At 34.1% G+C, this 15430-nt stretch overlaps 2 protein-coding genes across 2 annotated transcripts; both read left to right on the forward strand.

Moving 5' to 3' along the window:
• Positions 1-1568: 1568 nt before the first annotated feature.
• Positions 1569-9052, forward strand: LOC141670988 (uncharacterized). Its single transcript, XM_074477054.1, has 3 exons — positions 1569-2111; positions 8056-8262; positions 8394-9052. Exons 1-3 carry the CDS (start codon positions 1617-1619, stop codon positions 8481-8483), a joined length of 792 nt encoding a protein of 263 aa, XP_074333155.1. The 5' UTR covers positions 1569-1616; the 3' UTR covers positions 8484-9052.
• A 3531-nt stretch (positions 9053-12583) lies between these two features.
• On the forward strand, positions 12584-15153 carry LOC141675010 (GATA transcription factor 7-like). The gene is made up of 3 exons (XM_074481716.1): positions 12584-12738; positions 12855-13154; positions 14289-15153. Exons 2-3 carry the CDS (start codon positions 12870-12872, stop codon positions 14967-14969), a joined length of 966 nt encoding a protein of 321 aa, XP_074337817.1. The 5' UTR covers positions 12584-12738; positions 12855-12869; the 3' UTR covers positions 14970-15153.
• The last annotated feature ends 277 nt before the right edge of the window (positions 15154-15430 follow it).

Genomic DNA, 15430 nt, shown 5'->3' on the forward strand with positions numbered 1-15430 from the left:
GAGAGATTTATGAAAAAAGATAGGTATAAATTGTTTCATAAAAATATATTATTCAGAGAAAAATTGAGAAAACAATTCAGAAAAATGTAAATAGTAATATGACTCAATTCTAATTTACAAATACTCCTTCAAATTTCATATATTCAAACTAAAATTTAAACATTTTATTTAAATACGACTCAACTCGAATTCAAATATAAATACTCTTATTTGATTTACTTCGACTTGTTTGATATCAAACTACTTAGGGTCATTTTTAAATCTGAATCATCTTTTCTGGATGAATAAAATTGCTGGATGATTGATTATCTGAATGCTGAATGAGTAATATCGTTTGATAAAAAAATATTTTTTTTCTGAATAATGTATTTTTTTAAGTTATTAATAAAATGTCATGTCAATTTTTTTCATATTTTCTAGAAAAGCATAAAATATTTTTTATCAAGTTTATACGTAATCATAACATTTTAAAGAAAGGTACAATATTATAAAATCAATAGTTTTTCTTACCCCCTCCGTCTCTATTTTCATGTCCATTTTATTTTTCTAGAATTCCAATTGACCAATTTTTGAATTAATATAAAAATTTATTGATTAATTATTTTTAAAATATGCAAGTTACATTTTAAAATAGACTAAATGTAATTTCCAGTTATATTTTTTTTAATTATTTTTGTCAGTTCTATAATAGGTGTAAATTCAGTCAAAAATTGGTCAAGTTGACCAGTAAAAAATCAAAATGGACATATATTTAGGGACGACAGAGTATTTATTTAATTACAATAAATTATTTTTCATATGAGATTTATAAAATATAATTATATCAAATGAATATAAAAGGATAATGATAATAAAATATAAAATACATATCAGTCATTTTTTTTTCCCAACAAACATGGATACATCAAACAACAACACAGGTGGTGTGATTCAGAGTAAAATTTAAACCTCTGTCATCCAGAGAAAAATTTGTCTCGTCCAGAAAAATAACTAAACATACAAACAATTTTAACCAGTCAATATTCACTCGTTCAATACTTTTAGTTTGGTTCAGGAGTTATCAAATGACCCCTTATTCTTATATATACGAATTTGTTAAGTGTAATTTAAAAAAAAAATTAAGAATAGTCAAATAATTATTCAAAAAAAACTAAAATATATTCATTTTGCCAAATAATTTTTTAATATAAATGTTATATCCGATAAATATTGTATACATAATTATAAAGTTGAATGATTATTTTTGATAAACACATATTTTTTTGCTCTCAAATTGTTTAAATTTATAAATCACAACAATATACATTTTTTGACTTTAAATTACTTATAAAATCATATATACAATATCCATAAGTATGACCGAAATAAGAATAATACGATACGATGCTATGCGATTAGCCAGAAACGAGTTGAATCGGAATTTGGTTTTAAATTACTAAAAATTTCTTCCGTAAAAAAAAAACTCCAAATTCGTGTAAAAACATTTACAGATGTGCCACATTCTAAGGTTGGTCTCTGGTCATCTTCCAACAAAAATTAAAAATGGAAAAAGGTTTAACTTTTAAGCTCTTGGATATTGGTATATTGCCAACTGTATACAGTGCGAAAAATTAAAAATGGGTGCATTATCTCTATCTTCTTCTCTAGTCCTCCGCCATTTTCTTCCACCTAAACCTCCATCTCCTCCACTAAACCTCTTATTCAAACAACCCCTTTCCCTCTCTTTCCCCTCACCTCCTCTCCACACTTTCTTTCACTCTCTCTCCTCTTCTTTATCCCAAATTCACTCTCAAACACCCTCATCTTCACTCTCTTTACAAACCCCCCAAAATGTAGCTATTGAGGATGATTCAGAATTGAATTCTAAGGATTCCCTTGTTGTCGAAACTCCGAAAGAGGCTGTAGGTGAAGTGGGTTGGGATTCTTCGAAAAAGTATCAAGAATTGGTTGCTAATTTGCCTAGTCTTTCTACTAAAGAGAAAAAGGAGTTGGCTTCTTATGCACATAGTTTGGGGAAGAAACTTAAGTCTCAGCAAGTGGGGAAAGGTGGTGTTACTGATGCTGTTGCCACTGCTTTGGTCGAAACTTTGGAAGCTAATGAGCTTCTTAAGGTAAAAATCTATAGATTATTGTATGTGTTATGTTGTTATATTCTTTTTAGATATTGATTTACGGGTATTAATTTGATATTGGTGCTCTTGATGTGGTGTGGTGGGATTAGGGGTGTCAATTTCGCGTTTTTAGGTTAACACTTTAAAGGTGTCAATATATGGTGTTCAATTTTGATTAGATTAGTTTCTAAGATTAAAGGAAATAAAACTGAATGAATAAATTGTTGAAGCCATATTCGGGTAAATCAAGTTGTGTCATTTTATTAATGTATATCATTTTTATTCATTTGTATAATATTTGGTATTGATTTGATGATGATCTTCTTGCTGTGGTGTGCGTGAGATTAGGGGATAAGGGTGTCAATTTCGTTTTTCAGATGAAAGTTCTCAATTTTGATGAGATTAGGGAATTTATTTTAATTAACAAGTCATCTCAGGCCATATGTGGATCAAGTCGCGTCATTTCATTTTTACATTTTGTCTTTCCACTTCAAGCCCGGTATGGAGTCGGTTCGTGTCAGACATTGCCACTCGGCCACCCCCCAGTTGAGTTCATATTTTCCGGGTTTTTAAGGAAACTGAACTTGTGTTGTAGTTAAGATTTTTTATTTGTTATTTAAATTTTAAGCAAATTCAAATGAGGTACAGCTGTACAGTTTATATTGGCATTTGTGTCTGTCTTTACTCTTTCCTACTTTCCTACTGAACTCGTGATAGGCTTCTAATGGGCCAAAAGGAGAAGTCAAGCACATGATATAGGGGAGCTGTCCTTGGCGGATGCTGCCCTATTGTGTACAGGGGATAAACTCGGTTGGTAAATGGGGAGTTGTGTTATATATTGGTTTGATCAACCTGTAGTTTTAGACAAACAGGAGTAATATATTGGGTTGACCAACTAATATGTTGCCCACAAACAGGACTCAAGTGGGTAACTTATTAATTGAGGATGAATGTGTCAAGATAGGAAGAGTGCTGGTATAATTAGCTGCTATTAAGTCTATCAGTACAGTGTTATTGTGTGTGCTAAGCATTAGTATAATAGAAGCCAAGAATACTAATAGAAGCCAAGCATACTAATAGAAGCCAAGCCTGTGTGCTGAATATAGTATTGATTACTATTAGTGACTAAGGGTACTTTTGTCATTGTCCCTTGTTATGTGTTGTGTGTGCTGGTATAAATACCGGAGAACTGTTCTATTTGGATTATGAATTGATATGAAAATGGAATCTCATTCCAGCACTCTCTCTCTATAATTGCTTTCTCTCTCTAAAATTATGGCTTGTTCTACAAGCATTCTCTTCTCATCTTAAATCTGATATGATCTCTTCTGTTTCTCATCTTATTTCTTCAGTTTCTCACCTACATTTCTGCTTAATCTCTACTGTTTCATTGCTGTTTAGCTGTTATCTTACTTGTTAATTCCGAAAACACCAAAAATAGACACAAATTAGGTCAGAATCTCACTTGATCCTGACAAATTGGTATCAGAGCACAGTTTTTGATCGAATCACTGCTTCATTAGAGTTGTGCAAGTCAAGGCGAGTTGTGCGGTTGAAGATCCACTGTAATCTCTTGAGTTGATGCAAAGTTATGCCTAATCTCACTTCAGGTACTCTGTTCTCTGCTATATTTCACAGATCTGGAGTTAGGACGGTAGAATCTGTGTTTGTAGAGTAATTAGTAGTTAATTGCATATTGATTACCTTAGTACTAGTTGTTTACTGCTTCCTTATAAGAAAATCACAAAAGAAGAAGTGTGGAGTGAAGAATAGTAGAAGTTGTTGGAGTGCCAGCTAAGTGTTTGTTGAATTGCTTGTGAGAACTAATAGTATAAAGAGAAGTACTGAAGATGTCTTACAGTACCAGGAGTAGTAGTAAACAGGTAGAAACTTCAGATCATGGAACATTGAAAATGATGAATCAGAATTTCAATGGATTTATGGAAGGTTCTGATCAAAAGTTTGAGAAACTGCAAGAGCAGTTAGGATTATTAATCAATAAAATGGATGGAATCATGAATACGCAAGGAGAGGTGGGGGCTGATTTAGTAGATGAGAGTGGAAGTGAGTCAGGAGATGAAGCTGAACTTACATTACAGTCTAAAGGTATGTTTAGAGATCCTTATCATGCAGCTAAAATGAGACACAAGTCAGGCTCTCCTAAGGCACATAAGAAAACTGATGAGATTAGAGGAACTAAGGAAGGGAAGAGTGAAGGTACAACTGATTTCCACAATTTGAAGCATCTGAAACTAACCTTTCCTTCACTCAAAGAAGGGGGAGATGCTGTGGAGTGGTTAAGGGATTGTGAGGAGTATTTTGCTATTTTTGAAGTCAGTGATTACAGGAAGTCAGCTATTGCTGCAATGCACATGAGTGGGACTCCCAGATACTGGTATAAGTCATTCATGGTGGGAAAAGATAAAGTGTCTTGGCATCAGTTTACTCAGGCTTTTCTGGCTAGATTTGGTGAATTAGAAGCAGGACTGGTGTTTGATAAGTTCAAGAGACTACATCAAGTTTCCTCTGTAAAAGCCTATTTTGATGAGTATGAGAAGTGCAAGGGACAACTCCTTAGCAAGATTCCAAGCCTCACTTCAGAGTATTTCTTGGAAAATTTTGTTGGTGGTTTACAACCAGAAATCAGAGGAATGATAAGATTGTTAGAGCCTACGTCTTTGGAGCAGGCCTTGAGGTTGGCTAGGTTCTATGAACAATCACATGGAAGTTCAAGAAAGGAGGAGGATATAATTCTACTTACAATGGCCAGAGCAGTTACAAGACTAATACCGAGGTTCCAAGTGCAAACACAAATAAGGCTGCTTTAGTAACTCCTGTTAAGAGTACAAAATTGCTGCCTTCCAAGCCAAGACCTCTGACTTATAGTCAAAGAGAAGAAAGGAGACAAAAGGGCCTTTGTTTTTATTGTGACGAGAAATTTATTTAAGGCCATGAGTTTAAAAAAACCACAAGTTTTTTTAATGGTGGCAGAGGAGGACATACCTGGAGATTATGATGGACCTCCCATTTATGATGAAGACCCTAATGAAGACCATTGTGATGAACATGAGCAATAATTGGTTCTAGCAGCCTTGGAATTGCAAGAAGTCAAATCCAAGGGACCTATTCAGATTACAGGAGTCCATCAAGAGAAGCAGTACAAGGTCCTTATTGATGGTGGACGTTCCTTGAACCTTATATCAAAGGATTTGTGTAAGAAATTGCAACAGGAAGTTCAGCATCAAGCTCCTGTCTCTGTGAAGCTACCAAATGGGACTGCATTCATCAGCTCTGGTGTTTGCCCTAATCTACAAATAAGGATAAATGAAACAGACATTACAACTAGCTTCCATGTAGCAGATCTCACTCAGTGGCAGATGATTTTAGGAGTATCTTGGTTGGAACAACTAGGAGATGTGAGTTGCAACTACCTCCATCAGACTATGCAGTTTACTTGGAAAGGGCAAAAGGTGAATTTATCTCCTACCTCACAACTAGTGATCAAGGAAACATGTTTTCAGTTATCTGAAGTAGTTCCCAAATGGATGGAGCAACTGGAAGCTAGTTATGAAGGAGACCTAGAGATACAGGGTCAAATTGTTGAATTAGCAATAGATAAAATGGGACCACAAGAGTATTACTTGAGACAAGGATTATTGATGTTTAGGGGAAAATGGGTTGTAGGAAGTGCTGGGGAATTAAGAAAACAGGTATTTGATGAATTACACTGTCAGAGTGTAGGGGGGCATTCAGGGTAAAGGGCCACACTAAAAAGAATAATGGAGTATTTTTACTGGCCTACAATCAGACAATGTGTGGGCAGATGGATCAGGGAGTGTCCAGTGTGCCAGCAAACCAAAGGAGAGCATATTAAGACTCCTGGACTCTTACAACCTCTGAAATTTCCACAAGAGCCTTGAAGAGATATTGCCATGGATTTTATCACTGGATTGCCCAAATCTAAAGGTAATGAGGTGATTTGGGTAATTGTGGGTAGGTTTAGTAGATATGGTCATTTTATTGCATTACCACATCCCATTACTGTTAAAAGTTTGTCCATAGAGTTCTTTGACCAATTTTATAGACTGCATGGGCTTCCAGAGACCATTGTTAGTGACAGAGACGGTTTATTTCTTAGTGAATTTTGGCAAAATCTATTCAAACTCTCTGGAACCAGATTGAATTTGAGTACTGCATACCATCCCCAGACAGATGGTAGCACATAGAGAGTAAACCAATGTTTGGAGCAATATCTGAGGTGTATGACTAGTGATGTTCCCAAGAATTGGTCCAACTGGCTAGCAACTGCTGAATGGTGGTATAACACCACTTTTCACACTGCTCTTAACACCACTCCTTATCAGATTGTGTATGAAACTAGACCAAGACACTTAGCTTGGCAGGAAAGAAGTCATACTAATATTCATAGCTTGGAAACTATGCTGACTGAGAAACAGACTCAGTGGTCTAGGTTGAAAGAACTACCGGAAATGGCTCAAACTAAGATGAAGCTATATGCAGATGCTAGGAGATCTGAGAGACAATTTCAGGCAGGTGATTTGGTTTACCTCAAGCTGCAGCCCTACAGACAAGTATTGCTGGCTATCAGGAAAAGCTTAAAACTGGCTGCTAAATTTTATGGCCCATATAAAATTGTGGAGAAAATAGGACCTGTTGCATACAAGTTAGAGCTTCCTACTACTTCAAGGGTGCACCCAGTCTTTCATGTATCTCAATTGAAGAAGGCCATAGGTAACAGTAAGGTGCAGAAACAGTTGCCTCAGCTTAATGAGCAAGGTACTTTTGATTTGACTCCTCTGAGGAAACTGGACAGCAGGCAGATTCTTAGAGATCATAAAGTGGTCTATCAGCAGTTGATTCAATGGAAAGGATGTAGTGTGGATGAGGCTACATGGGAGGATGAGGAGTTATTGAAGTGCAATTTTCATGGTTTCCTGCTACCATGAGGACATGGTGTGCATTAAGGGGGAAGGACTGTCAAGACAGGAAGAGTGCTGGTATAATTAGCTGCTATTAGTTAGTCTATCAGTACAGTGTTATTGTGTGTGTGCTAAGCATTAGTATAATAGAAGCCAAGCCTGTGTGCTGAATACAGTATTGATTACTATTAGTGACTAAGGGTACTTTTGTCATTGTCCCTTGTTATATGTTGTGTGTGCTGGTATAAATACCATAGAACTGTTCTATTTGGATTATGAATTGATATGAAAATGGAATCTCATTCCAGCACTATCTCTCTCTATAGCTGCTTTCTCTCTCTAAAATTCTGGCTTGTTCTACAAGCATTCTCTTCTCATCTTAAATCGGATCTGATCTCTTCTGTTTCTCATCTTATTTCTTCTGTTTCTCACCTACATTTCTGCTTAATCTCTTCTGTTTCATTGCTGTTTTGCTGTTATCTTGTTAATTCAGAAAACACCAAAAATAGACACAAATTAGGTCAGAATCTCACTCGATCCTGACAGAATGGTGGTTGAGTACTTGAGTTGTGAGACTGAGAGTGAACACCCAATGTTTACTGTAACTTTTAACACTATAATGAAAGAAATTGATACAGTCAGCGCTGCATTTTGTATAAAATGTTGCACAGGTTTTATGTTTTGTCTAAGAGAAAGAATAAGATATAATATTGTGATACTAGTCGATGTATAAGTTAGTATATTGTGCTTATAATAATAAACAAGCAAAAAGGGTCGTAAACATAGAATTGTGTATATGGCTTAATGCTTCAAGCGAGGACTGAAATACAGGGTTCCAGGTGGATGGTTCTCTCTTCGAAATTGTATTTGGTGTTGTTGGTTCATTTCTAAATTTTGAGCCCCTGCTCTAAAGTCTAAATTATCATTCTTTCGCATCTTTATTAAGTACCTAACATGTATTTGGAATATAATCTTGTCAAAAAATTGCCTTAAATCTGCAACAGGTTAAAATACATAGCAACTCTCCGGCAGAACTGGACGATGCTGTAAAGCAATTGGAAGGAGCAACTGGCTCTGTTGCCGTTGGTCGGATTGGTCGGACTGTGATTCTCTATAGGCCTAGCTTAACCAAGTTGCAGGTTGAGGAGAAAAAGCTTCAGGCTCGGAGAGTTTTCGTGCGAAGACAGGCGGCTTATAAATCTTCATTGCAGGTTCTTCATAATTTCCAGTTCTGCTTGTATGAGAAAAATTGCATATTTTTATTACTTCTATCCCTTTCAACTCTTCTTTTTTCATTGATATTTCTCCTTGTAATGTTTTTTATCTTTTGGCAAAAAAACAGAATAAAGCACAAGCCTTTGGGAAATCTAGAGCAGAAGCTGCTGGACAATCTGGTGCACGCCGAGGAAGAAGGAGTTCTACACCATCTTAATGTCAAGTATTACCTGGGAAACTAAACTTAGATGCTTGTTACTTAAGCTTAATCTTAGTGTTCAAGCTATGCTTTCAATCGGTGAAGTGCTCAAAAGAAATTTGCAGATGTTGATGATTATGCTCGTGCCTCGTAGTACTTGTGATGAGTATCTATCCAACTCGGCATACACAAGCAATGTGGTATTGCGGTTATATAATATTTTGTAGTTGCCAACTTTCCTGTTAAAGTAGCCATATTAGAAACTAGCCTAGTTTTTTACGATCTACTTTGCGCGCATAATAGTAGTTACTTTTTAACCATTGCCGTGCATGCTGTTTGATGAATCAACCAACTATAGTCTATAGTTGGTTTGTTTCCTCACTGTTGTTGGACTAGGATGTTTGCATTAGTGCGATATTTTCACAAGGATGGTTTCTGCACTTATACGGTCTCAAGAATTCTCTGTTCAATAATTGGTGTTCACCTAATTGTATGTTGATTTTTTTTATTAGGTGAGAAATTCCATTAGGTCAAATGAATTATGGCTTCAAATGTATTTGTTGTTATTCAGTTGGCTTGTCCTTTTTTCCAAAGTTAGTGTGGATATATGTTTACAAGTTTACCAACAAGCACGACTCCGCATTTGTGAAAGTAAGAGGCTTGGCCAAACATGTGTATGTTTGAATCATGGTGTAGTTGGAGTAGATGATCTTTTGATGTATTGATTGTTCCTTTTCAATATTCTCCTTGTGTTCGGAGCATTACAACAGCTTGATTCGGTATAGTTAAGATGCAGTCTGGGCGTAGCCTTGGTGTAGAACTCTTGTCAATTGGTACATGTCACGAACCAACGTACCTGAACCCATACACCCGGTCTGTCATCTATTTCCATTTCCATGTTGAAGAAAATCAGAATCATATCGAAAACAGAGTCAAGTTTGTATTCAGTATTCTCTGCATACGCTTACATATGTATGATGTCACTCATATTATCATGACACAATATTACTAACGACATTGTAATTTGAAGAGCAGAGTAATAGATATATTATATTTGTTTCCGTGAACAAATACACAATCTCCACTAGCCTGGCAATCTGATAACGATAATCCTCTGGGATATCACTATCAGTGCCAGTGGGATATGAAGTGAGGGAAGTTAGGCACGTAAACTGGAAATATGGTAACCAAACAAGTCCATTTCAGTTCAGTGGTTGCTGCACTAGTGTCCTGATAGTGAATTATACCTGAAATTCTATTCAATCTTTAACATTATATATAAACTATCCAGTTTTTACACCCATTCTATGTTTAGAGCATATGCACTAGGGAAGGAAAAATATTGATTCATCAGCCTTTTCAATCTTTCTCTCAGAAACTGGCATGCACCGGTGTATTTTTGACTCCATCAATTTTCAATGTTCCATCAATTCAGCAACACCTCCTTTGATTATTAATGGACCTATTAATGCCCATCAATTAATGAGACCCACGATTTGCTCATTTTTTTAAATAAATTAATGTATTTGCTTTATACACTCGACCTATAAATTTTTTACACTTGACTCAAAATTAGAGCTTATATGAAATTATACTATTCTGGATATGCATTTAAATAATTTTAAAAACAAATTAGATCAACTTTTGAATTATTATCGAATTTGATTATTAAATCAGCTTTTGAATTATTATCTAAAATTAACAAAATCTTATTAAAAAAAATCTAAAATTATCAACTATCTATTATTACTTTAAGGATAATATTTGTGGGATCATTAAATAATAGAGTTCTACTTAAATATATGATATTTAATCAATATTATTAAGCAAGATAGCTAATATTATATTATTATTTATTTGGTAAATAGTAATTGATGAATTAATTGAGGTCTGTGAGTGTATAAAAATTAAGAAAAAAAGTTGATTTTAGATGAATAGAACTAACATCATTGATAGGATTGATGAATTGATGAATTGGTAACCCTAAGGGTGGATATGCTCTTAGTGCAAATAATCCGCAAATATGGTGAACTTGGAAAAGCCAAAATATTGCACAAATGTTTACTTGAGCAAGCGCAAACCATCAGGTCTTAAAGGTAAGAGTATCCCCAAAAATGACAGAGTTCTCGAAAACGGTACCAAATATTCAAATATTAAACAGTCATCGTACATAATTTGAATTGTTCAGATTTTTTATAATCCACCTACTCACATACATAAACTCAGAGACAAAGAATGCAAAATTTGAAATGGACAAGAAGAGGTGATCGTAGAAGTGAAGTGTGACGAGGGAAACAACAAACACGCATGGATTGATGCAACTTAAATTACTAGTTGGCAGCTATGACTATGAGACAACACGCTTAAAACCAGTGTTCTAAAAATCGGCCTATCCAGTGGTAAAACGCCCCGATTCGGACCTAGGTGGTGATTTAGGCGTTTTTTCAAAAAATCGGGTTAAAATCGGGATTAGGCGGCCTAGGCGGTCAAAAATTGGTCCTAAGCGGTCTAGGCGGAAAATAACTAAAAAAAATATTTTTTTTACGTTTCTATAATTTTAAATCATTAATTTCATAATTTTACACAATATCATTTCAATTTATAATATAAAGTATTAGTAAGAAGTAACAAGTAATCTAATATATTTATTTTTTCACTTAAAATATAAAAATAACATATTATAATTAATTTAAAAGTGTGAATTAAAATATAGTTAATATTATAAACTCAATAATTAGTACATAACGCATGTAAAATGTGTAGATATTATTTAATACCATTCTAATTTCTTTTTTTAAACAAATATTTGACATGTTGATCATTATATAATTATAAAAATTAAAAATAATATTTATATTCTTCTGATTAATGTTCTGATTAATCGGTCCGATTAATCTCCGACTTTCCGATTAATCTCTCGAAAGTACCCTCACCACCCTGACACGCCTATCGATTTCTGGAACACTGCTTAAAATACATACGCGGGCCACGGCACTTGCAAAACACCCGGCTCCAATTGCTATCATATTATTTTGACTTTGAGTTTTTTTTGAAAAAAAATAAATAATTAAATAAGTAGAACCTAAAATAAGTCTACATTGGAGAACCAAATAACGTCAATAAAGAAGATAATTACGAAGAAAAATTATAACCGCTTTGATAAGTGGAGTACAAGAAGCGGACTTGCTATTTTTAAATATTAAAATGGTTATTAAATTGAAAGTTATATATCAATTTAATTATTAAATTTAACGGATATTATTTTAATTATTTGGGGTCATATTCGGTCCAGATCATATTTTTTTTTATCGGATTCAAGTTATAATCGGATTAAGATCCGTAAATATCTCCACACTAGAACCTCTATATAATAATATTGTATATAGTAATAAATTTTTTATTATAATAAACAATTGTGACCAACTAGAATTAAGAATAATCTCTATATTATAATATTTTATACCTTTATAGAATAAATCCTTTATTTATTTTCATCTTTATAATAATAAAAATGCTTAAAAATATACCTATACACGCAAACAAACATATATGTTTGTGAGAGAGATAAATAAATAAATATTAAAAAATAATTTTATAATAATATTTTTTGTCGATTTTAACAATATTTCATAAGGAGGTTTTACTGTACCACTTTAATCTACGGTATGAACTTTTCAAACTACAAATATATACTCCCTCTTTCATTTAACTTTGTGTCTGTATTGACAATACAATATAGTAAAAAATATTATTTTTAATTTTATAAATAAAAGTTTAAGTTATATATTTTGATTTTAAAAAAAAATTAAAAATTATTATTTTAATTATGCAATCAAACCGCTTAGAATTGATTGTATGTGAAGCAACTATGCAAAGGAAAACAGGAGTAAAATAAAATTTATGGTTTTGGTTTCAGTCTTGTACACTTGTTGCATGTTGTTGCCAGAGCAGAGCATGGCATTTTCCTTTCTTGCATGCTTTTCTCTTTACATTTCTTTGGAATCAGCAAAACTCAATTTCTCAAAAAAAATTGGCTTGGGAAATTAAAACCATACATACTCTAAGAATAGTCAACTTTCTTGTACCATAAATATCTAGAATTGAATTAAAAATCCAGAAAAAAATTTACAAAAATAAATTAAATAAATCACCCCCAGATAATGCCCCAATTTCAGTGCCAAACGTTTACCATTCTTCCTTTACCCTCAACTCTCAAGTACTCAACCCCCCATCCTCTCTCTCTCTCTTTCTCTCAATCTCTACACAACTTGAGGTACACATATACAACAAACATGCGTCCATTCAATTACACATGTTGTTGAATGTTGATACATGTCATGCACTTATTTAATATGCATGGTACTAACATTTTTGTGGTTGTATTTATAGGGCGTAGAAAAAGAAATGGAGTATTGCATGGAAGCTAAAGCGTTAAAGTCAAGTTTGTTATCAGAAACAACAACCCAACAAGTCCCAGTTGATGATATGTGGTGTTTCAATGGAATAAACAATTCCGATGATTTCTCCGTCAATGATCTTTTCGATTTCTCGAATAAGGAACACTTTCTTGAAGAAAATGAGTACTTGTGTCAGGATAAAGGAATTGATGATGATGATAAATCTTTTAATTTCACGTCTCCTAGCTCCGGTGCCTTTGATTCTCTTCCCGCCCCCGAACTTACTGTTCCGGTAATTTTACACAAAATTTATATTTAATTATTTAATCTTAAATACAAAATAGTAGTATTATTATTTACTTAATGTCAGTTTGTTATGTGTGGCCAAATCAAGTCACTGTTTAGATACTCAGTCAAGTTGACCTTCAAATAGTAGTTTTTTTTGTTTTCTTTATATTGCAGCTGAATTTTATGTGTTAGGAGATGGAACCACATTTGAACAATAATATAAATCCCATTCAAAAAATAATATAACTTTACCCCTAGACGTTTTTTTAATAATTATGATCACATGTCTGACAATTAAGCATATATTATAACAGCAAATCTTGGAGTGTGCGAAAATTAAGGTCAGGATTTGAGACGACGAGAAATAAACTGTTTTACGGAACACTTACAAGCCCAAACTGTGTAGAAGGCCAGCCTGTTTACCTTTTGGTTTATACATAATGCAATATCAGGCTTTATTGCAGGCAATGCATCTATCTATTACATTACTATATTGTCTTAAAACACAGATGACCTAAAAAATTTAGAGTCTGCCCCTTTTCTTGAAGACCAAAGTGCTAAAAGTAATTACAGATTTACAAGAAGATTCACTGCATACTAGCTTTGTTCAGAATAATATTTTTACCTATTATTCGGTGGTATTTAAAAAAATAAATATAGTGTGTTTTGGTCATCCCTAACTAATTTTCTGCTGTAAACAACTATCAGAGCACACACTAACTTAATAGCCTACCTTCTAATAAAATTACATGTCATTATGCTAGAATTATCAATTTACATACAAAAAAATAATCCAGTTTGTAATATTCATAAGTTGAAATAGTTTGTACAGCCATAACTTAAACTCTATTGGTGTAAGAACTTATTGTATACTAGCAGCAAATTAGATCAAATATCATAATTCATAACTATGAATCGTTTACTATACTAAAAATCATTTGATTGAAGTAGTGCAAATAGCTACTTTTGTTGTTTGTGTGCCACCAAAGATTTTCATTCGTGGTAGTACACAATACTACAGTTTTTCGTGAGCTGAATCATTTTATACATGAAAATATATATAGTTTCCTACAAATATGTCTGTAGATATTCCTCATGTAAAATTTTCTTGTATTTACATGAATACTTAATAATACAGGTTGATGAAATGGAGCATCTTGAGTGGCTATCTCAGTTTATAGATGATTCTGTCTCCAGTATGTCCTCATGGCTCCCCGGAAATCCAAGGGAGAAAGTCGAAAAATTTGATGTGAACCAGTCTGAGCCGGATGCCAAGAAGTTTACGGTTCTTGGCTTACCAAAACCGGTTTGTACAAAAGCTCGAAGCAAACGGTCAAGGAGGCCTAGTGGATACATATGGTCGCTCGGGTTGATTTTACTCACTGAATCACTATCATCGTCCTTGTATTCTTCACATTCAGAAGACTCGTCTTTGACATCCTCCTTCATGAACTTTAAAGTGGTTGAAAACACAGACTCATACGATCCGTTCCAAAAGCCACAGACTCTGAAAAGGCAGAAAAAAAATCCAACTTGTGATGGCTCTGATTCGCCCCGGACGTGCACCCATTGTCTCGTGCAAAATACTCCTCAGTGGCGAACTGGTCCATTGGGTCCGAAAACACTTTGTAATGCTTGTGGTGTTCGGTTTAAGTTGGGGAGGTTGTTTCCAGAGTATAGACCAGCTTGTAGTCCAACTTTTGCCGGTCATATTCACTCCAATAGTCATCGGAAGGTGCTGGAAATGCGAAGAAGGAAGGAAGCAGTTGATTATGTGGTGTCGGGTTTAACGCCAATTGTCTGTGGTATCGAAGTTTAGATTACATTGCAGATTGACCTGTCTAGTTTGTGCTGGTTCAGTTGTACAATTTTGCTAGTCTATTGGATCTGGTTTTATGTTTTTAATTCTCCTTTAACAAGGATTAGGGAGCTAGTTTAGAGCTTTTAGGTTTCTGATGCAACACACTGATTTTTTAATCTTATGTTCTAATGAGTTCCATCAATGCATGTGTGATACTTGGGTCTCTTCTCACTGTATAATGTGTCTAGTGTCTGGACTCGATCAAGTACACATCAATTAGAAAAGTCAGTAGTAATCTTTGACTTGGGAACTGGATTATTCTAATTCTCTTCATAGAATGAGAGAGTTAAAATTACATCTGAAAGCAAGTCAGTGTTTAGGTATACGTGCTTGTCTTCTTCCCTCAAGCACTATACCTACATCTTCAAAGCTATCTCAGTCCATATACATCATATAAACTTACCTATTATTTGTATTGG

The sequence above is a fragment of the Apium graveolens genome, chromosome 7 (genome assembly GCF_009905375.1).
Source record: "Apium graveolens cultivar Ventura chromosome 7, ASM990537v1, whole genome shotgun sequence".
Classification (NCBI taxonomy): Eukaryota; Viridiplantae; Streptophyta; class Magnoliopsida; order Apiales; family Apiaceae; genus Apium; species Apium graveolens.

What these genes read in the sequence shown, in the direction of transcription:
- LOC141670988 (XM_074477054.1), top strand. Translation starts at nt 1,617, where the DNA reads ATGGGTGCATTATCTCTATCTTCTTCTCTAGTCCTCCGCCATTTTCTT. An exon ending in AAGCTAATGAGCTTCTTAAG is followed by an intron (nt 2,112 to 8,055) that starts GTAAAAATCTAT and finishes AATCTGCAACAG; the next exon opens with GTTAAAATACATAGCAACTC. An exon ending in CTTATAAATCTTCATTGCAG is followed by an intron (nt 8,263 to 8,393) that starts GTTCTTCATAAT and finishes GCAAAAAAACAG; the next exon opens with AATAAAGCACAAGCCTTTGG.
- LOC141675010 (XM_074481716.1), top strand. Translation starts at nt 12,870, where the DNA reads ATGGAGTATTGCATGGAAGCTAAAGCGTTAAAGTCAAGTTTGTTATCA. An exon ending in CCCCCGAACTTACTGTTCCG is followed by an intron (nt 13,155 to 14,288) that starts GTAATTTTACAC and finishes TTAATAATACAG; the next exon opens with GTTGATGAAATGGAGCATCT.